Source organism: Parasteatoda tepidariorum, chromosome 8 (assembly GCF_982258835.1).
Source record: "Parasteatoda tepidariorum strain Cologne lab strain chromosome 8, Ptep-v5.0, whole genome shotgun sequence".
Taxonomy (NCBI): Eukaryota; Metazoa; Arthropoda; class Arachnida; order Araneae; family Theridiidae; genus Parasteatoda; species Parasteatoda tepidariorum.
Window position 1 is genome coordinate 48,575,746 of NC_141762.1, and position 20,897 is coordinate 48,596,642.

At 30.3% G+C, this 20,897-nt stretch overlaps 1 protein-coding gene across 2 annotated transcripts in view; it reads right to left on the reverse strand.

The window, feature by feature from the left end:
* Positions 1-6,582: 6,582 nt before the first annotated feature.
* LOC107450136 (astacin-like metalloprotease toxin 4) overlaps positions 6,583-20,897 on the reverse strand; it is a 39,562-nt gene continuing 25,247 nt past the window's right edge. For both annotated transcript variants that reach the window (XM_016065870.4, XM_071181424.2), the window contains exons 5-7: positions 15,717-15,793; positions 9,698-9,882; positions 6,583-7,237 (exon numbers count right to left, since the gene is read on the reverse strand). In XM_016065870.4, the coding sequence (XP_015921356.3) occupies positions 7,173-7,237; positions 9,698-9,882; positions 15,717-15,793 (327 nt within the window). In that variant the 3' untranslated portion in view covers positions 6,583-7,172. The remainder of the gene's footprint in view (positions 7,238-9,697; positions 9,883-15,716; positions 15,794-20,897) is intronic.

Consider the following 20,897-nt stretch of genomic DNA (forward strand, 5'->3'; position numbering starts at 1 on the left):
CTCTACGACACTTCCAACTATCCTACAAACAATGTCTACGGCTTCCCCTTGATAAACAAGAAGGTTCTTGAAAAGATGAAACCGAGGAGGAGATTATGACGGAATTCGTTGGCCTGAGGTCTAAGATGGATGCACATACAGTTGGTGCCCAGGTAACAAAGAAACTGAAAGGAGTTAAGAGAACAGCCATAAATCGGAAAATTGATTTCAAGGATTATAGGCAGTGTCTATTTGAACACCGGGAGCTCATAACTTCGATGAATCTCATCTGTTCAAAGAGTCATGAAGTCTTCTCGATTACTTCCAATAAGTTAGCACTGTTTCCTCACGATCAGAAAAGACACGTCTTGGAAGACAGAATCAGCACCCTTCCATTTGGACATTATTCATTGCAGAATAGCTCATAATAAAAAATGGAATTAAAAAAATATTTTTTTTAAAAAAAAAGATAAAATAGATGGAATAAGTAAAACCAGAAAAACTATAAATAGCCTTGAAAAAATTGTATCATTTCATTCATCTCTTGAAATTCAAGCATCCCTTTACAGCCGTCCTGGCAGGTCCAACTGGTAGTGGTAAAAGCTATTTCATCAAGAAAGTGATCGAAAACAGAATGTTACAGCCTTTCCCAAAATCTATAGTGTGGTGTTATGGTGTTTATCAAAAATTGTACGATGAAAGGCCTGATGTTATTTTTCATGAAGGACTTCTGCCGAATTTAAATCAATATTCAAATGCACTGATAGTGATTGATGATCTTACGAGTGAATTGGGAAATGATCCTCCATTAACAAAACTATTTACAAAGTTTTCTCATCATAAATCTTTAAGTATCATCTTTGTGGTCCAGAACATTTTTCATAAAGGAAAGGAAATGAGAGAAATATCTCTAAATGCCCATCATCTTGTATTATTTAAGAATCGAAGAGACGAATTGCAAATTATGCATTTGGGACGTCAATTATATCCAAGTAAATTAAAGTTTTTTCAAGAATGCTCTGCAGATGCTACTTCAATACCTTTTGGATATTTACTCATAGACTTGAAATGTGATACAGATGAATCCTTGCGCATGCGCACTGGAATGTTTCCTGGAGATTCTTATTATGTGTACCAGCCTCATTAACTTCATTTCGACTGCGAATTCTTAGCCAATAAGATGTCTGCCGTGGTAATTGACTTCGAAGGTTTTCCACTCCCATCAGGAAGCTACATCATCAAGGAACTCGCATTTCAAGACGTAGAAGTTAGTTCTATCTCGAGACTATGCACCTTCCAACCACCGTACCCTTTCGAAGAACTATCAGCCCATCAGAAAATGCAATACAATTGGATGACAATAAATATTCATCGAATCGACTGGAATCAAGGACTGGAGCCTTACACCAAACTTCGTATCATGCTAACATTTTTGTTTGGTAGGTTTTCACACATTTATGTGAAAGGATTCGAGAAAAAAAAGTTTTTGGAATTTCTATCTGGAAGAGTGTGCTATGATTCAGAAGATCTTGACTGCCCTAAAATAGATGATTTAATGCCATCCTTTTCTTCCTGCCCCACACATTCACCTGACTTTAAACATTGTGCCGTCGTCAAAGCAAAAACATTTGCTCTTTTTCTCAAAGAAGAGTTATAAAAAGCTTCGACATCTGACAACAGAAATCATTTGAAAGCGAGATGTCTGCGTGTGATGTACGAACTTTAGAGCTTATAAAATTGATCTCAAAATCTAAACATTGCAAATCACTTATAAAAAAGTGTTCAAAGCGTGAAATTAAAACTCTGTGCGAGTGTGTTTTGAATGCTCTTTGTGGTAATATATCACTTACAAGAACTCAAAAAACCCGTTTATCTCCTCACATAGAAAGTTTAAGTAAACTTGCGAACAAAAAAACACCATTATACAAGAAGAAGAAAATTCTTATTCAAAAAGGAGAGTGCCTGCAGCTATTTCTACCATCAGTTCTTTAATTCATGGAGTATAGTAAGAAATTTGTGCTAGTTCCAGAAGATAGAATACAAGTTGCAGAACATCTATCCGAACTGGATCAACTGATGAAAAATATTCTTCAGAACAAAAAGTTATCAGATGAAGAAAAAGTGACTTTGTATTTACGAGTGTTGCAAAAATATACACATTTTTCAATTCAGAAGCCTAATATAGAAGAATTTGAGTCACGTCAAACAGAAATTCCAACAACAGAACCAGCGAAAGAAGAACTTATACAAATAAAAAATTAAACAGAAGATCTGGAAGAAAGAATCCTTAGTGTAGCTCCAGCTCGATAGCAGGATAAAGAAACAGAAATGTTAAAGTTTTTGAAAGATCAAGAATCTCTCCTTTGGAATAATAAAGGAGAAATCATTTATAAAAATGTAACTGTTCCTGGAAGTAACATTGTAAATCTCCTCAGTGACTTTTTAAGAAATCGGAAATCAGCTCCAGAAGGAAGACATGTATTTTTAAGTGCTTTGAATGATGTTAAATTACCGAAACATTTAGCTGTAAATAAAAAATTGTATAAAGAAAATAAAATTGTGGAACAACCTATACTGTATGCTCGCAGAAGTGCATGGTTAAAACTTTGAAATAAATGCTATTTTATGTATTAAAATTTTCGTCTTTATTGATGTTTTTTTCTTTCAGTTATAAATATTTTAACTTGCTAAAATTTACGGAAAAAGTAAAAAATAATAAATGTTTTTTTTTTTTTTTTTTAAGTAATAAATGTTTGGAAAACGAATAGTGTTAGAATTTGTTTTTTCTCTAATGCATTAAAAAATTTGGAAAAGAAAATCAAAAGTTTTTCTTGCATAGAAAAATTATTTTTTTTTCTCCAATAAAAAAAAAATTTTCAAAAATAAACTTTACTAAATATTTTTATTCTAGAGTGGAAAAATTTCAAAAATAAAATTTGCAAAAATAATTTATCTTAAGTAGACAAAGTTTTAAAAGAAAATTTCTGAAAAAAAAATTTATGTAAAAAAAAATTTTGAAAATTAAATTTATAAAAAAAAAAATTTTGTGTAGAAACATTTTAAAAATAAAAATTTTGTTAAAGTTTTCTCATTGAAGCAAAATTCTGAATTATAAAATTTTCTAGAAATTTTGTATAAATTTTCATAAAAGAAGCAAAGATACAAATTATTTGGTTTAATTTCTTTCTATTTTTTAAAAACAAATCTTACACCATATCGTTTCTTTACAAATTGAAACATCAGAAAATCATTGATATACAATCGATTTAAAATATAATACATAGAATAATATAACATTCTAAATGGTGAAATTTTCCCTTTCTTAAAATCAATTTACTTCTAAACACATGCAATATTGTCTTTTTTGTGAAAATAAGATATTTTTATTCTTTTAATTACTTCGAAATTTTTCTGACATTCTTTACTTACTGAATAAAATTAAATTTTATTGAACAAAAAATTAAACTGCCCTTTCTCAAACTCTGATTTTTTTTTCTAAAAAAAATATCGTAAATAAAATTATGTCGTAGTGAAAAAAAAATATTTATTTTTAAATCCTTGAAAAAAAGTTTTAGTTAAAGAAATTAAGAAAAAGCTTCATTTTATACAGAAAAGATAATTAGAACTGCTAGTAGTAAAGGACAAAATTATGAAATTGTGCATTTTTAACACTGGTCACTTTTTAACCCTTAGACGCAGAATTTTTATTTAACATATTTCTCATACTTTTTTTATTATTTTGTATTGATATAGGTTAAAATAAGTGAGCAATATTATATTTAGCATTTAAAAAAAATACGATTTTTAAATACAGCATGAGATATCGTTTTCTTTCTCTGCTTTAAAGGAAAAATGTTCCAAATGCGGCTCACTTCCAAACAATTTTTCAAATTTGCTGTTTTTTAGATTTAAGAGAAACGGTGATTCTTCAATAGAATTTCTTTGATTTGCAAAATATTTTATTGATAAATTTTTAAAAATGAATAAAAAAAAATTTCCCTAACTACTTTTTTGAATTTTATATTCTAGTATGAACATAATTCTGATAATCTAACATGTTTTGTTTTAATTATTTCTGTGAACCTGATGTGGATAATTTGCTTTGGTAAAATAAATTTGTTCATGGTAAAAATGAAAGAATGTGTTTTAATATATATGATACTCAGAAAACTCAAAACCACATTTCTTTTGAAACAGAGTTTAATAAAATTTGGTTCCCAAATAAATACTTCATGCTTTCATCTTTTTTAGTTCCTTTATTTCATAAACTTAATCATTCCTATTTCTTTTTTAAATGAATAAATCTGCTAATTAATTTTAATTTTTAATTAAGAGAGCATGCAAATAGTTCTATTCTCAATAAATGGAACGGCTAACTTTTTATTTTAATGCAAGTGTATAACTAATTTTTATCCCGTCCCGCAGTGTAAGTAACCCAGTGATCGTAAGACTCGTGTCCCAACAGATCACCGAAGTCAAGCATCACTGCTTGCGGTCAGTGTGCGGGTGGGTGACCACTTGGATCAGTCTGCTTAGGGACCGAGGGTGTGCGGTATGGGTCCTCGTTAAACTGTTCTACCGTAAAGTGCTCGACTTCGCGTGCAGGTCATTGGGCCTATGAAGCGGCGGTGCCATCCCCTCTGCAGAGGATCAAAATTGTGATGGCATGTCTTTAGATCATCCTTAGGGATGTTTCCCAGGCCGTCGCGCCAATGTCGCGCCAATTAAACATAATATGTTTTTTTCTTTGACCACAGTAAACATTACCATATACGTTATTAGGTTTACGTTAATTTCCAACGAACTTTCCGACCGTAAATCTTCAGCCAAATTATTTAAATATTAACATGACAAATCGTAAGGTTTATTAAATTGAATTTATTTTTTGCAGTGCCCTTTTTGGATAATACGCTTATAATGGATCTCTCCTATAACTTGTCCAGCACTTTCCCTAAAGCACCTGTTCAGCATTGTCCCAAAAGCGTTGATTAAATACCACTTTTTATCTTTTGATTAGACAGGTCGGTTAGGGACTATTCCATGCCCTTCCCTTATATATATTATGTAAAAATTCTGACTGTACCTGAAATGTCACTTAGATAAGAATTTACTATCATCCCATAATAGGGGTGTCACTTAGATTGGCAAGTGGCATTAGAAACAACAAGAACAACACGAGCCACAGAGATAATCACATTTTGTTTTGCTCCCTGCCAGCAGATATTGCATTGCTTCGGTGAAGACGGATCAGAGCTTCATAGGCATCGGGCTAACCATGAGATGCTTTCGTGTTTTCTTTTTTTTTTTTTTTTTTGCCTCCATTTTGCACAGATACTGAATAGTTTCGCTTACAAAATTTCTTCCTGAAAAGGGAATGTGATCTAGTTTTTTAAGCAGGAGTATACTTTTCTTCTAGATTCTAGGCTAGGAAGTTAAAAATGAAAAAATCTGCACATTCGCCGTGTAAATCAGTTGTTTAACGCCGGAAATTTGTAAAACAATGACTTGAAGGACGAAGAAAAATAAACGTCACCTAACTAATCACGATCGCGTAGTTTACCATAACAGAAAAAAATACCCAAAACAGTTTTATGAATTGAAAAAAAATATGTCATTTTTTGCATAAAACTGCTAATTTTGACTGAAAAGTATTGAAAATAATTAATGTTAGTCAAAAGCTATAGATATTTTTTTGTATAAAGCTAATAAAAATGCTTTTTTTTTTTCAGTCTCCTACATACCTTTAGGAGTAACGAAATATTGTAACTTTTCAATCTTTATCAGAGTCATTTAAAATGTTTCTTTTTTTAATATCAATAATTACCAAATTCTCACCAACTTAAGCGAAAAATGCTAGTAAAACTCCAACTCCGCAAACAAATGTTGAACTCATTTTTCCACTGAATCGTTTTTGAAGATCTGCAAACAAAGACTACATGAAACTTGATTCCAGTTTGTACCGAATAAGGGTTGTTAAAATTTTATTTCGTGAGTATAGCCTCAATGTATGTATATTTAATTTAGATCTTTAAACAAAATCATATTTGCGGAAAAATATTCAATATTCTCCAAGATCTCATGCACAAAAATCGATAAAATCCTCCCTTGTGCAGTTTTGATCAAATAGTGTAACCCCAAAAGTTTTATAAGTTATGTCTTCTTAAATATACTGAAAACATAACAAATGAGCGATAGAACGAAAATGAGGAACATAATCTCTAAAGCTCATTTACTCAAATACACTAAAATGTCGCTTTCCTAGTTCTTCTACTAAGCTTTTTAAGTATTTTCTGACACTTAAACTAACACAATGTGAAAGAAATATTAGCTGTATTATGAAATAGCTTTTATATTTTCAGCGATTATCGATTACAGAGCTTAGCATAGCAGCTCTGACATAAACAAATAGTATAGATTGAAATTTCCATCTCGCATATTTTCAATTTAATAATTTTCTTAAGTGTTTAATTACAACCTGAAAATGATTGAAACGGTTTTCAAATGCATAATAAAAGTATACTTTTTAAATATAAAAAAGCAAAGTAATTTGAAGTATTTTTCAAATGAATAAAAATTGATATGAAAAAGTGAACTACAACACTCTTATTGATGCGTTGAATTTTTATTTCACAATAAACATAAATAATAAATAAAAAAATGAATGATGAATTTTCAGCACATAACCTTTCGTATTGGACAATAGTGTGAAAAAAATTCTTTTCTTTTCGTCTTAAATTTTTTAGCCATTTATCATCGAAATTGATTTCTTAAGATGTTTTTTTTTCACATTAAATCTATGTTTTTGGATTTAAATTAATTGGCAAATGATAAAACAAACTTGCTTCTGGCATTGTGTACTCACACTTAATTTAAATGCAATGCAATACATTAATCTTATGCCAAGGACTAAATGACTTTTCATTATCAATTTGTAATTTTTTTTCACACACTAATATTTCAAGTGATTTATGTGCATAAATTCATCATGATGTGTTGAAAACAAATAGTAAAATGATGAATACGTGATATTACAGTGATTAAAATTTAACACTTGTACATTTTATTCACTCGATCAATATCAGAAAGAGTTAAATTTACTTTTTTAAAAGGATCGTAAAGTAATTGTCCTGTCTTGGCTTCGATGGTCATGGCTTCATCGGGGTTTTTGGAAAAAGCATAGTTCCCATAGATCATTATTGAATCATAGTCAAAAGTATGTTTTCATCCATCTTAAGCTTTCTGAAATTGTGTCTCTGATCTGAAAGAAGAACGTTTCATTTCAAATATTTTCACTAACTCAATGAAACAAAATTTTATTTCTTTGTCCCCTCGGTAACAAAGCTGAATAGCGTTTGCAATTTCTTTCCTCGACGCGATCTTAATTCGGGAATTTAATTGAAACATCGAGTTTCTCTTTGCATTAAAATTAAGTTCGTTCTTATATTTCGTAATCAGATTGTTCTGTATTCGCCGCCCTTTATACATATATATTATTAGAATACTTAGCGTAAATGAAGTAAAAAAATTATATGCACTAGAGGTTACAATTAATATTTAACGAAGGGGAAAACAAAACACTATCGAATTCTCATGAATCTCAGGGAAAAAATACGATATTTAAAATATTAAAACCAGTCTGGTTGCCTAATGAAACTTAAAGGTGTTTGCAATAATAACTTTTCAGCTCCTCTCTTTTTTCATTTGCATTCAAACGAGCTATGATGCTTGAAGTGCTAGAGATTTGTTGAATTTTTGTTGCGTTTTTTCCATGTTTAGTAATTTGCACCTCTTATGTGGATACGATTTTACTATATTTAAGATTTTAAAAATGTACCTTTTGGGTGCCCATTACCGGACAACCTGCATCTGACGAGACTAACTGTACCTGACAGGATAAACTGTACCTGAAGTACGGAAAAAAAAATTCCCTGAGACATTTAGCTGCAAAAGTGTTCGAAACACGCTAGCTGTAAACATAGAAAACATTGAAAAATATAATAATGACAACCGTAGCTGACGTCGTCAGGGGTACCAGCCCCGGAAATCATAAAAATAGTACGTAACCTTTTCAATGGAGAGAGCTAGACAAAGGACTAAAATTTGCTCTCTCTGTACCCCAAAGGCTTTGCAAGAAAGCCAGGAAATTGCGCAATTTTCCTTTCAAATTGTTGTTTTAAGCTGTTTTTTAGCATGAATTTTGATTTCTCTTTTTATTATTCAAAACACGCTTTTTTCTTTTTCATTTTAAGAACTGTTTTTTCACCATTTATGGAACCGGTATAGTTTTTGAATTCCTGTGCAAAAATTCTGACTTTAAATGAAAAGTATTACGAGAGTTTAAATAAAAAATTTGGTTCAGTAATAAAATAGCGAATTTCTTATAACAAAACATACAATTGTATTTATATTAAGAAGTGTTACTACAGATACAAAACAATAAAAAAGCCATTTAGCTTAAACTTCAAAAATACTTAGACCATGTTGTAACTGTACGATAAATTTAAAAACTAATTGCAAAAGATATTTTCTCAACCTTCCATTTTCTTGCGGAACATGATTAAATAACATAAACATTTTAAAACAGTTTTAAATAATATAAAAGTAACAAAATATTACATTAAGTGTTTAAATAATAGCCGAAAAACATGAACATAAACAAAATGAATACATAATAACAACTATGAAATTAACATAAGTATTTTTTAATAATATTATGAACACCTGTGCACCTCAAATTAAATCCTATAGATACTTATTATGTTTTCAATAAATTTTTCAAAATTAAATTGAATTTATGCTCTAAATAGACTTCGACTGAGTTGTTTTTCTCTTTTTTAACCCTTTCGAAGGCCGTGGGAAGTATACTTATCACCACTTTTAATTTAGGTTTCCTTTGGTTAATAACTTCAGCTTTCTTGAAGTGCGTTAGAATAAAATTGGTAACCATTTGTTAGTTTAAAAAAATGTATAAAAGTTGTAAAATACATAATTCCTTTTGAAGTTTGTAGCATTTATGAAATTCATTTTATAAATAAAGAAAAATAAAAGTCAATAAGTTCGTAATATGTCGTGTTAAATATATTTACCACCAAAAAATGGCATTTTTATAAACTAAATGAGTTTTTTTTTAATATCAATTCTTAAAACAATTTCAATTCCAAAAAAACTTTAATTTACCCTTACTAGAAATAAATGGCCCATTAAAGGGTTAACTTTCGTAACTTAAAATATCGTCTGCGCTAACTAATTAGCATATTTAAGGACACCCCTTTGAACCATTAAGATTGAGTCCTAGAACGTGAATATCCGATAATTAAATTAAAAGTTATTCAATGTGGTCCGTTTTTTTTATAGTGAAGTATGTATTTGAGAGCTTAAATAATGTTTTGTTATAAATTCTTTTATACCTGTTTATAATGCTTTCATTTTTTTCTATGCAATTTACACTTTAAATAATGGGGATCGATTTAGACATTTGAAGTTAAAAACAGCTCAATACATCATTCTTTTAAATTAGTTAACAACTAAACTATTTTAATTTTTAAATTGAAAAAAAAAAGTTGCCTCCATTATTTACGTGTAATATGTTGAAGCTGACTATGTTACAAATTACTCCAAATGCAATAATATTCACCAGTTCATAACATATATTTATTCGCTTAGAAACATTCAGATTTTCCTCTTCCATCACCGAAACATTCGAAAAAATGGTACTCACACGAAGGTATATTATTCATGTGAACGATTAAGAACTCGTCTCTATCCGATCTATTTTGTTCGTGGTAGAAACCAATGGTATGTCCAAGTTCATGAATGATTGTTCCTATGTTCAGACATCCGGGTGCTAGAGATAATTCCTGTGGTTGGACGGATTCTCTATCTCGGCCGACGGCGGAAAAACACCTACAATAAGATAAAAATGCAGTATAAGAATTCTTTATTTCAAGTGAAAGGAAGTCTAACTTATTGGTTGATGAAACAGTAATTTTTCTTATTCACCGTTGAAAGCTTCTTGAAGCTATTATGCGTACATAATTCTTATTATTTGCATGCAAATAATAAGAATCATGCAGCAAGAAATTTATATGAAAATATTATGAATTGTTACCAGATATTCCGTGGTGACTGTTCTTAATAATTTTAGAAACCATGTTCAAATGTAAAAAAGTAAGAGGATTAGTAAATTCGTATTTTAAATAGAATGCACAGTGGGCCAGCATCCAAGGTTTTGTAGCCAAAATTAGTATTTTGATGAAATTTGTTTCAAAATTTGAGGGTTTTTATGTGCAGGTTAATTGAATTCATAGTTGAAATTTTGAAATACACTAAAAATACCCCAAAAAACAAAATGGCGGTTGAAATATGGCGAGCAAAAATTTAAAAAAATAGATAGTACGTTTAAATAATTAAATATAGCAATGAAAATATAATATTTTTTGTAATTTTATATTAAAAATGAAAAGCAAATTATATTTCCGAAGTATTATTACAAAATAACTCGAATTAATTACAAAATAACGCGAAAACATGAGGGGAAAAAAACATAATTTTTGTTTTTTGGTATATTTAGTCTACCTTTGCAATACGGGCAAAATGGGCAGGTTTTTTCGAAAGAAGATACATCGAAGAAGACAACAAAAAAGTTTAGTTAATTACCTCGTGGAACTTTTTGGAGCTAAGTTTCGAAAGTCATTCAAACATTGCAAAATGTCAAATGATAAGATATAAACTATAAGTTTGTCAAGAGTATTAACCTATCCAACAAATTGAAAAATTGTATTATAATTTCAGACTAATTAATCTGATAAAAATGTAACAGTGAGGTGAAATATTCCTATATATATTTCTGAAATAAAAATTTAAAAGTTACATTAAAAAAAAAATTAACATATTTTTCATTACATTGTACTCTTGTCTGTCCAAAAAGTAAATTATAATGCTTGGAATGATTATGAATGCTTAATTTGGGCTATATTAAAACTGCCTACACATATTCTAATTGAAAATTTAATTTTTGACTTTTGGCCAAAGATCATGGTCTTCTGGCCCACAGTGGGATGGGACAAAAGCTCTGTCGTTAACCTGTCAAATCATTAAGACCGAGTGAAAAACGTAAAAATCAGTTTCATTTCTCGATTTAACTCGGAGGTGTTTCTAGAACAAGAAAAAAAGTATAGTCAAAACTATCAAAATATGGTAAAATGTACCGTGTTTCTGACTCAATGGGAACACTAAAAAGGTCTGTTATAATTACGATATCTTAGCCTGGCGTTAAAACCATTTATTCGGTTAAATTTACTTTTCAGTTTTGTATTTTTTTTTTAATAGTAGTACTATTAAAAAAAATTTTGTATTTGTATTTTTGTATTTTTTTTTTTCTATAGTAGTAATAAGAGCTGCAATTTAGAAAAATCGAATTTCCGGTAAACCGTTACCATATGAGCAGAAAAATTACCAAATGAATGGTTTAAATAGTTTTAACAGCATTTTTTTCTTCTTGTAATAAGCGCTTTTCTATACCTCTCTGCCTCCTTAGACAATCAAACAGTCTTCTTTTTTTTTTCTGATTCCGCTTTTCTCTATAGTGATTCATCAGATTTTTCTGCTTTTTGTTTATCATTATCTCGCTTTAATTTTAATATTTGACTGCTATTTAACAAGGAATCTGAAAGAATTTATACTTAAGGTAGTTTTTACGAAACTCCCAAAGTATCTAAAAACATACTGTTTCTTACTTCAAATGTATTTTTAATTTTTTAGAGATCTACATTGTAAAAGTTCTATTTCACATAGAGATAAAAAAAACAGCAAAAATTTAAATATCTGTTTTTTTCAGCCGAAAAAAAATTTAAACAATGAATGATTATTAACAACAATGTAAAGTATTCGGCAATAGTTACCATTCGGGGAGCCCTTTTATATTCGGTGATTTGAAACATAAAAGTAAGAACCAATCGCATAATGGTAAACATAAGTTGCAGTAACCCGAATGTGACTTCATTAAAAGCAAAGACAAAGAAGAATATGATGGTAACCATAAATTAGTTTTCATGGAAATTTAGTATCGAACGAAAATTATAACCGAATGAAAATGAAAATTATAAATTACTGAATGAAAATTATTACCACATCAAGAGGCATCTGATTCTACGCCTTAACCAAATATTTATTTAAACAATTATTATTCGTAAATTATTTTTTAAGCAGTTATAACCATCAAAGGGTAGATTTTTCTTGTAACTTACAAATTGCTTCAAAAGCTATTTTACCCTTTTAATTACAAAAGGAAAAACTTTATAAAAGTGTTTTGCTAAAAGTTTATTCACTAGAACCTGTTTCCTCTTAATTAACAAGACGGATATTCGACAAAGATCATTATCAGCAGTAAAACCACACAAAATCTACTTAACTTTAAAAATAAATTTTGAATTAATTTCTCTCTTGACAGGGTTAATGTTGCAAGACATCGAAGCTAAAAGGCGCTTAAATCCGATGGGAAATAAGTTTGGAGAGCTTGCTTAGATTAGTTTTAAAACCTGAAAGGAAGTTCGTCAATTTTATGCAAAAAAAAAGTTAACTTATCTAATGAATTAACTTTCAGAACTGAAGGAAATCTTATTTTGGGCGAACATAAATTTTATTTTTTGTTCTATTTGGCTATCGAAGCTGCCAAAAAAGTAAGATATTAGAAAGATTGAATCATGTAAATGATTATGTGCCGTTAATTGGTAAATTGAGGGCCGCAAAAATTGTAACAAAGAAAATTGGGAAAGTTAGATTGTTTTTGCTAAAAGTTTTTCTTCTTCTTCTTTTCATTAGAAGGGAAAGGACTTTGCTTATGATGCATAAGGCATTCAACATTTTTCATTTTTTTCTTCATTTTTTTTATGATTCAATGAACTCGGTTATTTCTGACAGTAGATGTGACTTGATCAACAGGCCAGTGGATGACTTCTAAGTCAAAGCTAATGGCTGATGAATCATTTATTAGGCTCATTGTGATAATTTGATTAATGTATAGACTAATATATAGAATTTGACGTTTTTTTTCTTCATGAAACGCAAATTTTGATTAATTTCCTTAAGAAAAATTCTTTCGCTAAGATCCGTTTATGCAAATTTTTAAATTAAGTGTTTAATAAATGTTGCCCCGATTCAGGCTTTCGAAGTTGAAGCGATTGACAACAATTGTTTCGCTCTTGAAAAATGAATTGCTTGGTTTTTTCGCTTAAGGTGGTGATTTCATATTTAACGATATTAGTTCCTAGATCTTATGGTTTGGCTTCAAAAATATTTCAGAACATAATTTACAAGTTAAACATAATTAAATATTTTGTATTAAAATATTTATTCCCTTTTATTATTTTTTTAGTTAAAATTTGATGTTTTCTTTTTAAATTTCGTTATTTTTTTGCGATGCATTAATAAAAAAAGTGCATGGAATACGGATTATTAGTAGCGAGATTTTTATTAATAATTACCGTTCATTATTGATAATAAACGGATAAATTGTGAAAATATCAAGACAGTGATGTGTTGCCATTTCACGATTTTCTGTTCTCCAGTACTCTCTATACTAATCTTTTTTATAGATTAGGTGCAACTGCAACTCGGTTGCAATACTTGTGTGATTCTTGTTACATTTCCCAATAGGTAAACTGTCGTAGATGTTGAGTTTTATATTTTCCACATAAAAGTATTTCAAACTCTCATTGCTTTGACTTAAGACATCATTACCATGTATTCAAAACAAATATTAATGTCCACTTGGTAATGCAAAGACTATTTAAGGCCGAATCGTTGAACAAATAAAAGTTGGTTCAACTTTCATTCTAAATCTCAGAGCTCTTTACAAAGAATTCAGAAAAGTTAAATTAATATTTATGAATTTCTGTAATTATGAACTTTGTAATGAAACTCAATAATATACTGGTTATAATATTGAACAACAAAAAGTAAAATTAAATATTTTTTACTTAAACAAACTAAGAAAGTCATTATTTACTTTACACAACTTTTAATCTTGTCTTTCTATCCGTTTGATAATTATGATAGCGGCAAGTAGAATAATATTGAAGAGTTTTTGCACAGAGTTTGTCTTAAATTAACCGTACCGCAAACTATTTTAACCCCTTACGAACATGGCCATTGCTAAGTAAAAACAAATTTTAAATAAGAATTACCAATAATAAATTTTGCCCTTACGTCTGAAGTTTCAAATATATTACAAATGGAATAGAAGATATACCTAGATAATTCTTAACTTTGTTTCATAATTATTTAAATTCCTTAAAATAAAGGCTCATAGTTTGATCAAAATTTATCAATGATATTTATAACATTTATTATTCATTTATTTATTTGAAAATTGAAAATCAAAACTTCTTTTTTTTTAAAAAATTAGTTTAAAGTTCTGCATTTTAAAATAACTCTTAAAAAAAAAATAGGAAAAAAAATTCATGGGTGATTTGCTTAATTGACATCTTTTATCCGAAGTCATGACATTTTCCACTTTTGGAGAATACGGTAATAAGCAGACAAAATATAAAACTAAAAAATTCTCTGCTACATTACTCTCATTAAAAAATTATAATCATGCTCTCAGAAAAAAGTGTGGTGAAGACCACCAAAATATGGTGAAATTAATCGTGTTTCTAGGAACACCAAGAAGTTGGTTATTTTTACAAAAGTGCTTTAGGTAATGATATTTGGTTAATTTAACAACAAAATACGGTTTTATAATGTTTAATAAAGTTTGGTGAATGTGGTAATAAATTAGTAATTTTATATTGATACCTTAGAGCATCGCATAAAAATCATTATTTCAGTTTAATTTGTTTTTCAGTTTTGTAATTTTTACTGAATGTGTGGTAACAGCTGCATAGTTACCAACCCTAATGGATTTTCCAGTAGACAACTGGGTTTTGCCAGTTTCTCCTGGTTTACTGGTTCAGTAAAATTACTCTTAGCTTTTGTGCATTCTTGAGAATTCCCCAAAATTGAGTTAATTGCACCAAAAAAATTCCTAATCAAAAAAATGTTCACACATTTTTTTGCTTGTTTAAATAAGTATTTTTAATGCATAATAAATCGTAACCTGTTAAAAACTTCTTTATTTTTGGTTCTAAAATTTTTAGCTTATTCAGAATCCTTTTTTTAATTAATTCAAAATTTAATTTCTATTACTATTCAAAATTATGAGTAATCATATAAATGAAAATATTGTAAACCATTGTTTATTAGTGTAATAAAGTTATTGTATTTTATTGACTTTAAAATCCCTAAAATTCTTTGTGTATAGAATATTTGGTATATTATGCAACAGTTAATATCAAATTTATATTATTTCTTAAAATCTGCCGGATTTTTTCCCCATCCATGTAGCTGTAATTTTGAAGAAAAAAAATTCTGGTAAACCTTTACCATATGAATGGAAAAATTACCAAGTGAATGGTTCAAATACAGTACATTTTGGTTTTTATTGACCAGAAACATGAGAAGTCATTTCCATACAGTACAGTAAATTTTCCAAACTTTTTTTTCCGGATGTAAGTATATGATACATAAACAAAACTGGATTCGGAAAAATTATTCCGTTACAAGTAATGATGTGATAAAAACTGATACAATTAAGTACAGAAATACTTAATTTCAGCATTATATATTTTGACACTTTCTCTATATTTTAAAATTAACAGATTCTGGTTTTAAACAAAAATTCTGGGCAGAACACTTACCCTTCACCTTTATATATTTTGACATATTCTCGCTCTGTGGTTCTCGGAACAAACTTCACGCAAGTAGTTTTATGGTAAGCTTCTGTTAAGAATATTCGTATCCAGAAGCGCTCCAGCAGCGCCCCCTATGAAACCGGGATTAATGTAAATTATTATGTCTTGAGTGTCTGTGTTAATATGTATGTGTTTGTGTTGCGTCCCAATAAATGTTTCTAAAAGTAACAATTCGTTTGTCAATTCGAAAGTAATTAGTTTCGTAACAGAAAATTGATGCATCGTCCGTGGAAGCCCATGGTTTGTTCGAATAAAAAATTCGTTTGCAAGAAATAAAGAATGACGGCATGTGGGGTATGTTGTTTTGATTTGATACTTATCCATTTCGTATTGTGTTGAAAGAAGTTAAAAGTCATTGCATTGAAATAGTTTCGATTTGGACATTTAATTGTTTCATATTGTGTCGAATTAGGGTTTATGAGTAGGAAATTGTTGAAATGGTAAAATTGTGTTGTTTATGTTTGATATACTTTCGTTTTGAATAAGTACTAGTTTGAATAAGTAGTGTTTGTATTTACTGAACCACATATGCTTTAAAAATTGTTTGATTTGGTAGTGCTTATTAATATCTGAATAGGAATATAACTTTAGTAATGGCTGAAAAGAAAGAGTTAGATAAGTTAAAAAAGCAACGCACCTCACGTAGAGGACAGGTTACTAAACTAATTACAAAAATTAAAACTTGTTTAGATGAGCAGGGAATTGAAATCGATGAGTTCGAAAGTCTGTTGATCCAATTGCAAACCAAAGACGATCAAATCAAATCTTTAGATGTTAAAATAGAAAATCTTTTAAATAATGATGATATTGAATCAGAAATAGAAAAAATTGATGAATATAACGAAGAAATAGTTTTTACTACTGTTAAATTAAAAAACAAAATAAAATCGTTGCTATCGGATAGCGTAATTGAAAATAAATGTAATAATGTGCAAGAAAACCCAGTGAATCGTAGCGGAAATATAAGCGCAAAATTGCCTAAATTAAAAATTCAAACTTATTATGGCGATCCATCAGAGTATTTGAATTTCTGGAATCAATATGAAAATTCAATTGACAAAAATCCTTCTCTCTCAGATGTAGAAAAATTTTCATATTTATTTAGTTGCCTTGGCGGTGAGGCACCCTCTTGCATTAAAGGTTTTGCGATAACAGAAAACAACTATAAACCAGCTCTTAAATTAATTCAAGATACATTCGGTCAAAAAGATGTTTTAATTAACGCCCATATGTCTAAACTGTTGAATATGACCCCTTTAAAAATTTCGTCTAATTTACAGGAATTAAAGAATCTTTATTTTAAATGTCAAACTCAAATTCGTTCTCTTGAAAGTTTAGGTGTAAAATCGGAAACGTATAGTGTAATGCTTAGCGCAATTATTTTGAAACTATTTCCCAGTGATCTTATTTTAGAATTTAGTAAAGAGCAAATTTCAAGTACTAATCATGATCTAAATGAATTAATGAGTTTTTTGCATAACGCTATTATCGCCAGAGAGAGGGCTTTTCACTTGCAGCAGTCTGCGGGTTCCCCCCCTTCGCCTCGCCTGGCGTCGAATTTCCATTCAAAACAAATTTCTCGTAAATATAACGGAGGCTCTTGGAATCGGAATAAATTTATATCCTCCGCGAATGAATTGCTGACTAATGCAGCTTCAAATGGTTGTATATTTTGTAATCAAAATCATTTGAGTTCTTTATGTGAGAATTTGAAAGCTCAAAATAAAAGAGAGAAATTATTACGCGAAAGAAGATGCTTATTATGTTGTAATGTTAATTGTTTTGTTAAAAATTGTAAAGGCCCCGCTTGTTCTTTTTGTAATGGTAGACATGCGCGTGCAATATGTTTTAAACTAGAAAACTCTAAAAAGGATAAGGATGAGTCGAAGAAAAACCAAAATGAAGAGAAAAAATTAAATGAAATTGTATCCACTTCTTCGAATCATATGGGGAATAAAAATGGAGGGATTTTGTTGCAATGTGTAAAGGTAGAAATTGTTGGCACTAATTCTTCGGATTTAATATTTTCGTTGTTTGATAATGGCTCTGAACGGACTTTTGTTAAAAAATGTGTTTCCGAAAGGTTAGGATTAAAGGTTGTAGGGTTTGAAAAATTGAAAATTTATAGTTTTGGCTCTAAGAATCCTAAGTTGCAGGTTTGTCGCAAAGTGGAGGTTAAGTTGCGAAATATTTTCGAAGGTAACGAAGTCATGATTGAGGCATTGGAGATAGATGAAATTTCGAGAGCGCCAATTCATGTTCCTGATCAAAGGGTTTGCGCTGAGATGAAGGCCAGGAGACTTGAGTTGACGTTTAATACTAATGAGTTGTCCAATGATTGTAGGATCTCATTGTTAGTTGGATCAGATTATTATTGGGATTTGACTAAAAGATTTCAAAGGTTAAATTCATCATTAGTTGCTCTTGAAACAGTTTTTGGATGGTCCCTTCAAGGTAGATGTGAAGGTTCAATTGAGTCCGCATCGGTTAATTTCGTTTTTAGTGAGAATGATTCAATCTCTTCGGAGCTTAGACGATTTTGGGAATTGGAAAGTTTGGGAATTAGAGGTGACGAAATAGAGACTTTAGGTAGCAAAGAACAAGATCTTTTGAGGGAATTTAATGATTCGATTCAGTTTGTTGACAATAGATATTGTGTTAAGTTGCCTTGGATAGAAGGGATGCAAGAAAAGTTGGCGAGCAATAGGGAGGTGGCATTAAAACGTTTTAATAGTTTGGTCAAGAGGTTTAAGAGAGATCCATCTTTGTATAAGGAGTATCGGGAGGTTGTAGACGGTTATCTTATAGAGGGAATAGTTGAATTGTCAGATGATTTAATTGATGAATCTACGTTTTATTTGCCCCACCATGCTGTCATTCGCGAAGATAAAACAAGTAGTCGCCTGAGAATAGTGTTTGATGGTACAGCTCATGAAGAGGGAGAATACTCACTCAATGATTGTCTTCATACTGGAATGAACTTATATCCTAACTTGTTCGAGCTTTTGTTGCAATTTAGACAAAATGCTATAGCATATACAGCTGATGTTAAACAGGCATATTTACAAATTTTGATAGACTCAGATGATCGACGATTTACCAAATTTTTCTGGATTGAAGACCTCAATTCAGACAAGCCTTGTGTACTAAACTTCACTAGAGTGCTATTTGGACTTAAACCAAGTCCTTACTTGCTTGCAGCAACTCTTAAGCACCATTTTGAAAGGTGCCAAAATTTATTCCCAGAAACTTGTGAAGTGTTAAGAAATTCGTTCTGGGTCGATGATCTCGTTGGAGGAACTGATAATTTAGAAACTGCTCATAAAATCAGCACCGAAAGTGTAGAGATAATGAAGAAAGCTGGAATGGTGCTTAGAAAATGGCAAACTAACTCGATACCACTCCGTGAGATGTACAAAAGATCTGGCATAGAAACTGATGACTCAAATGGCATAAGTGGAAATGGTGTACCAAGTAAAGTTCTAGGACTAGCTTGGAATCCTGATGAAGATATAATCTTTTTTGACGTCAGCAAGTTGAAAGACATTGCTGTCCATGGTAGCAGTACCAAGCGATTTGTATTACACCTTCTGGGTCGCATCTTCGATCCCATTGGCTACGTTGGTCCTTTCATTATGAAACTGAAAATTCTTATCCAAGAATTGTGGGCTGCTAATATTGACTGGGATGTTGAACTTCCACCTTTACTGGACTACAAGTGGCAGTTGTGGTGCAGTGAAATCGAACATTTGAACGAGATATTCATTCCTAGACATTATTTTTCAGGATTAAGTTTATGTGATTTTATTTCATTTGATATTCATTCTTTTTCAGATGCTTCCATGAATGCCTATGGCTGTGTGATCTATTTAAGAGGAATTACTCGAGAAAATCGAGTGATTACTAGCTTTGTATGTTCCAAGAGTAGGGTTGCTCCTATTAAGTCTATCACATTACCACGTTTAGAATTGTTAGGATGTTTATTGTCCGCTAGGTTAGTTAAACAAGTTAGTAAATGTTTAAAATTTGAAACTACTCATCACTATTGGACAGACTCAACCATATGCATGTATTGGATTAAGGGAGAAGCCAATAACTACAAGACCTTTGTTAAAAATAGAGTTAATGAAATTCAAAATTTAACTGAACAAACACAATGGTCTCATTGTCCTGGAAAAGAAAATCCTGCAGATATCCTTTCAAGGGGTATTTCTGCATCGGACTTAGTCAAAAATTCGTTGTGGTGGTATGGACCACCTTGGTTGAGTCAACTTAGTGAGTTTTGGCCTTGTAAAATTGAAAATGAGAAACCCATTGGAGATTTAGAAGTCAGAAAAGAATGTGAAATAATCTCCCAATGTAAATGTACAGTGTTTGATTCAGAATTTGTGTTAGATTTAAATAAATATAGTAACTTAGATAGAGTGTTAAAAATTACAGTACTGGTTAAAAGATTCGTCAACAAGCTCAAAAAATTACCAGTTGAGTTGGGATCTTACACTGCAACTGAGCTCTCAGAAGCTGAGATGGACTGGATAAGGTATGAGCAAAGTCTTGTCTACTCTTCTGAATTGGAATGCATTAAAAATGGTAAACAGGTATCTAAAAAGTCGTCTCTTTATTATTTCGCCCCATTTTTAGATAAAAATAATGTTTTGCGAGTAAGGGGAAGGTTAGAAGAAAGTGAATTTTCAGATAGCGAGATTCATCCAATTCTTTTACCTAAAAAGTCAAAATTTACTGAATTACTAATTTCTAGAGAACATAAAAAGGTTTGTCACGGTGGGGTGTCGGCTACCCTCGCAAAAATTCGCAGTGCATTTTGGATTCCGAAGGGTAGACAAATAGTGAAAAAGGTTTTAAAAACTTGTCTCATTTGTAAAAGGTACTCGTTGAAACCTGCAGAACAAATTACTGCACAATTACCAAAGACTAGAGTTCTTGAAAACCCCCCTTTTACTGTTACTGGAATTGATTTTACTGGTCCAGTCACTGTTCGTTCTGGTAAAGATATTAATCAAAAATCTTATATAACATTGTTTACATGTGCTGTTACAAGGGCTGTTCATATTGAATTAGTCACGGATATGACAACAAAAAACTTTATTTTGTCTTTAAGACGATTTT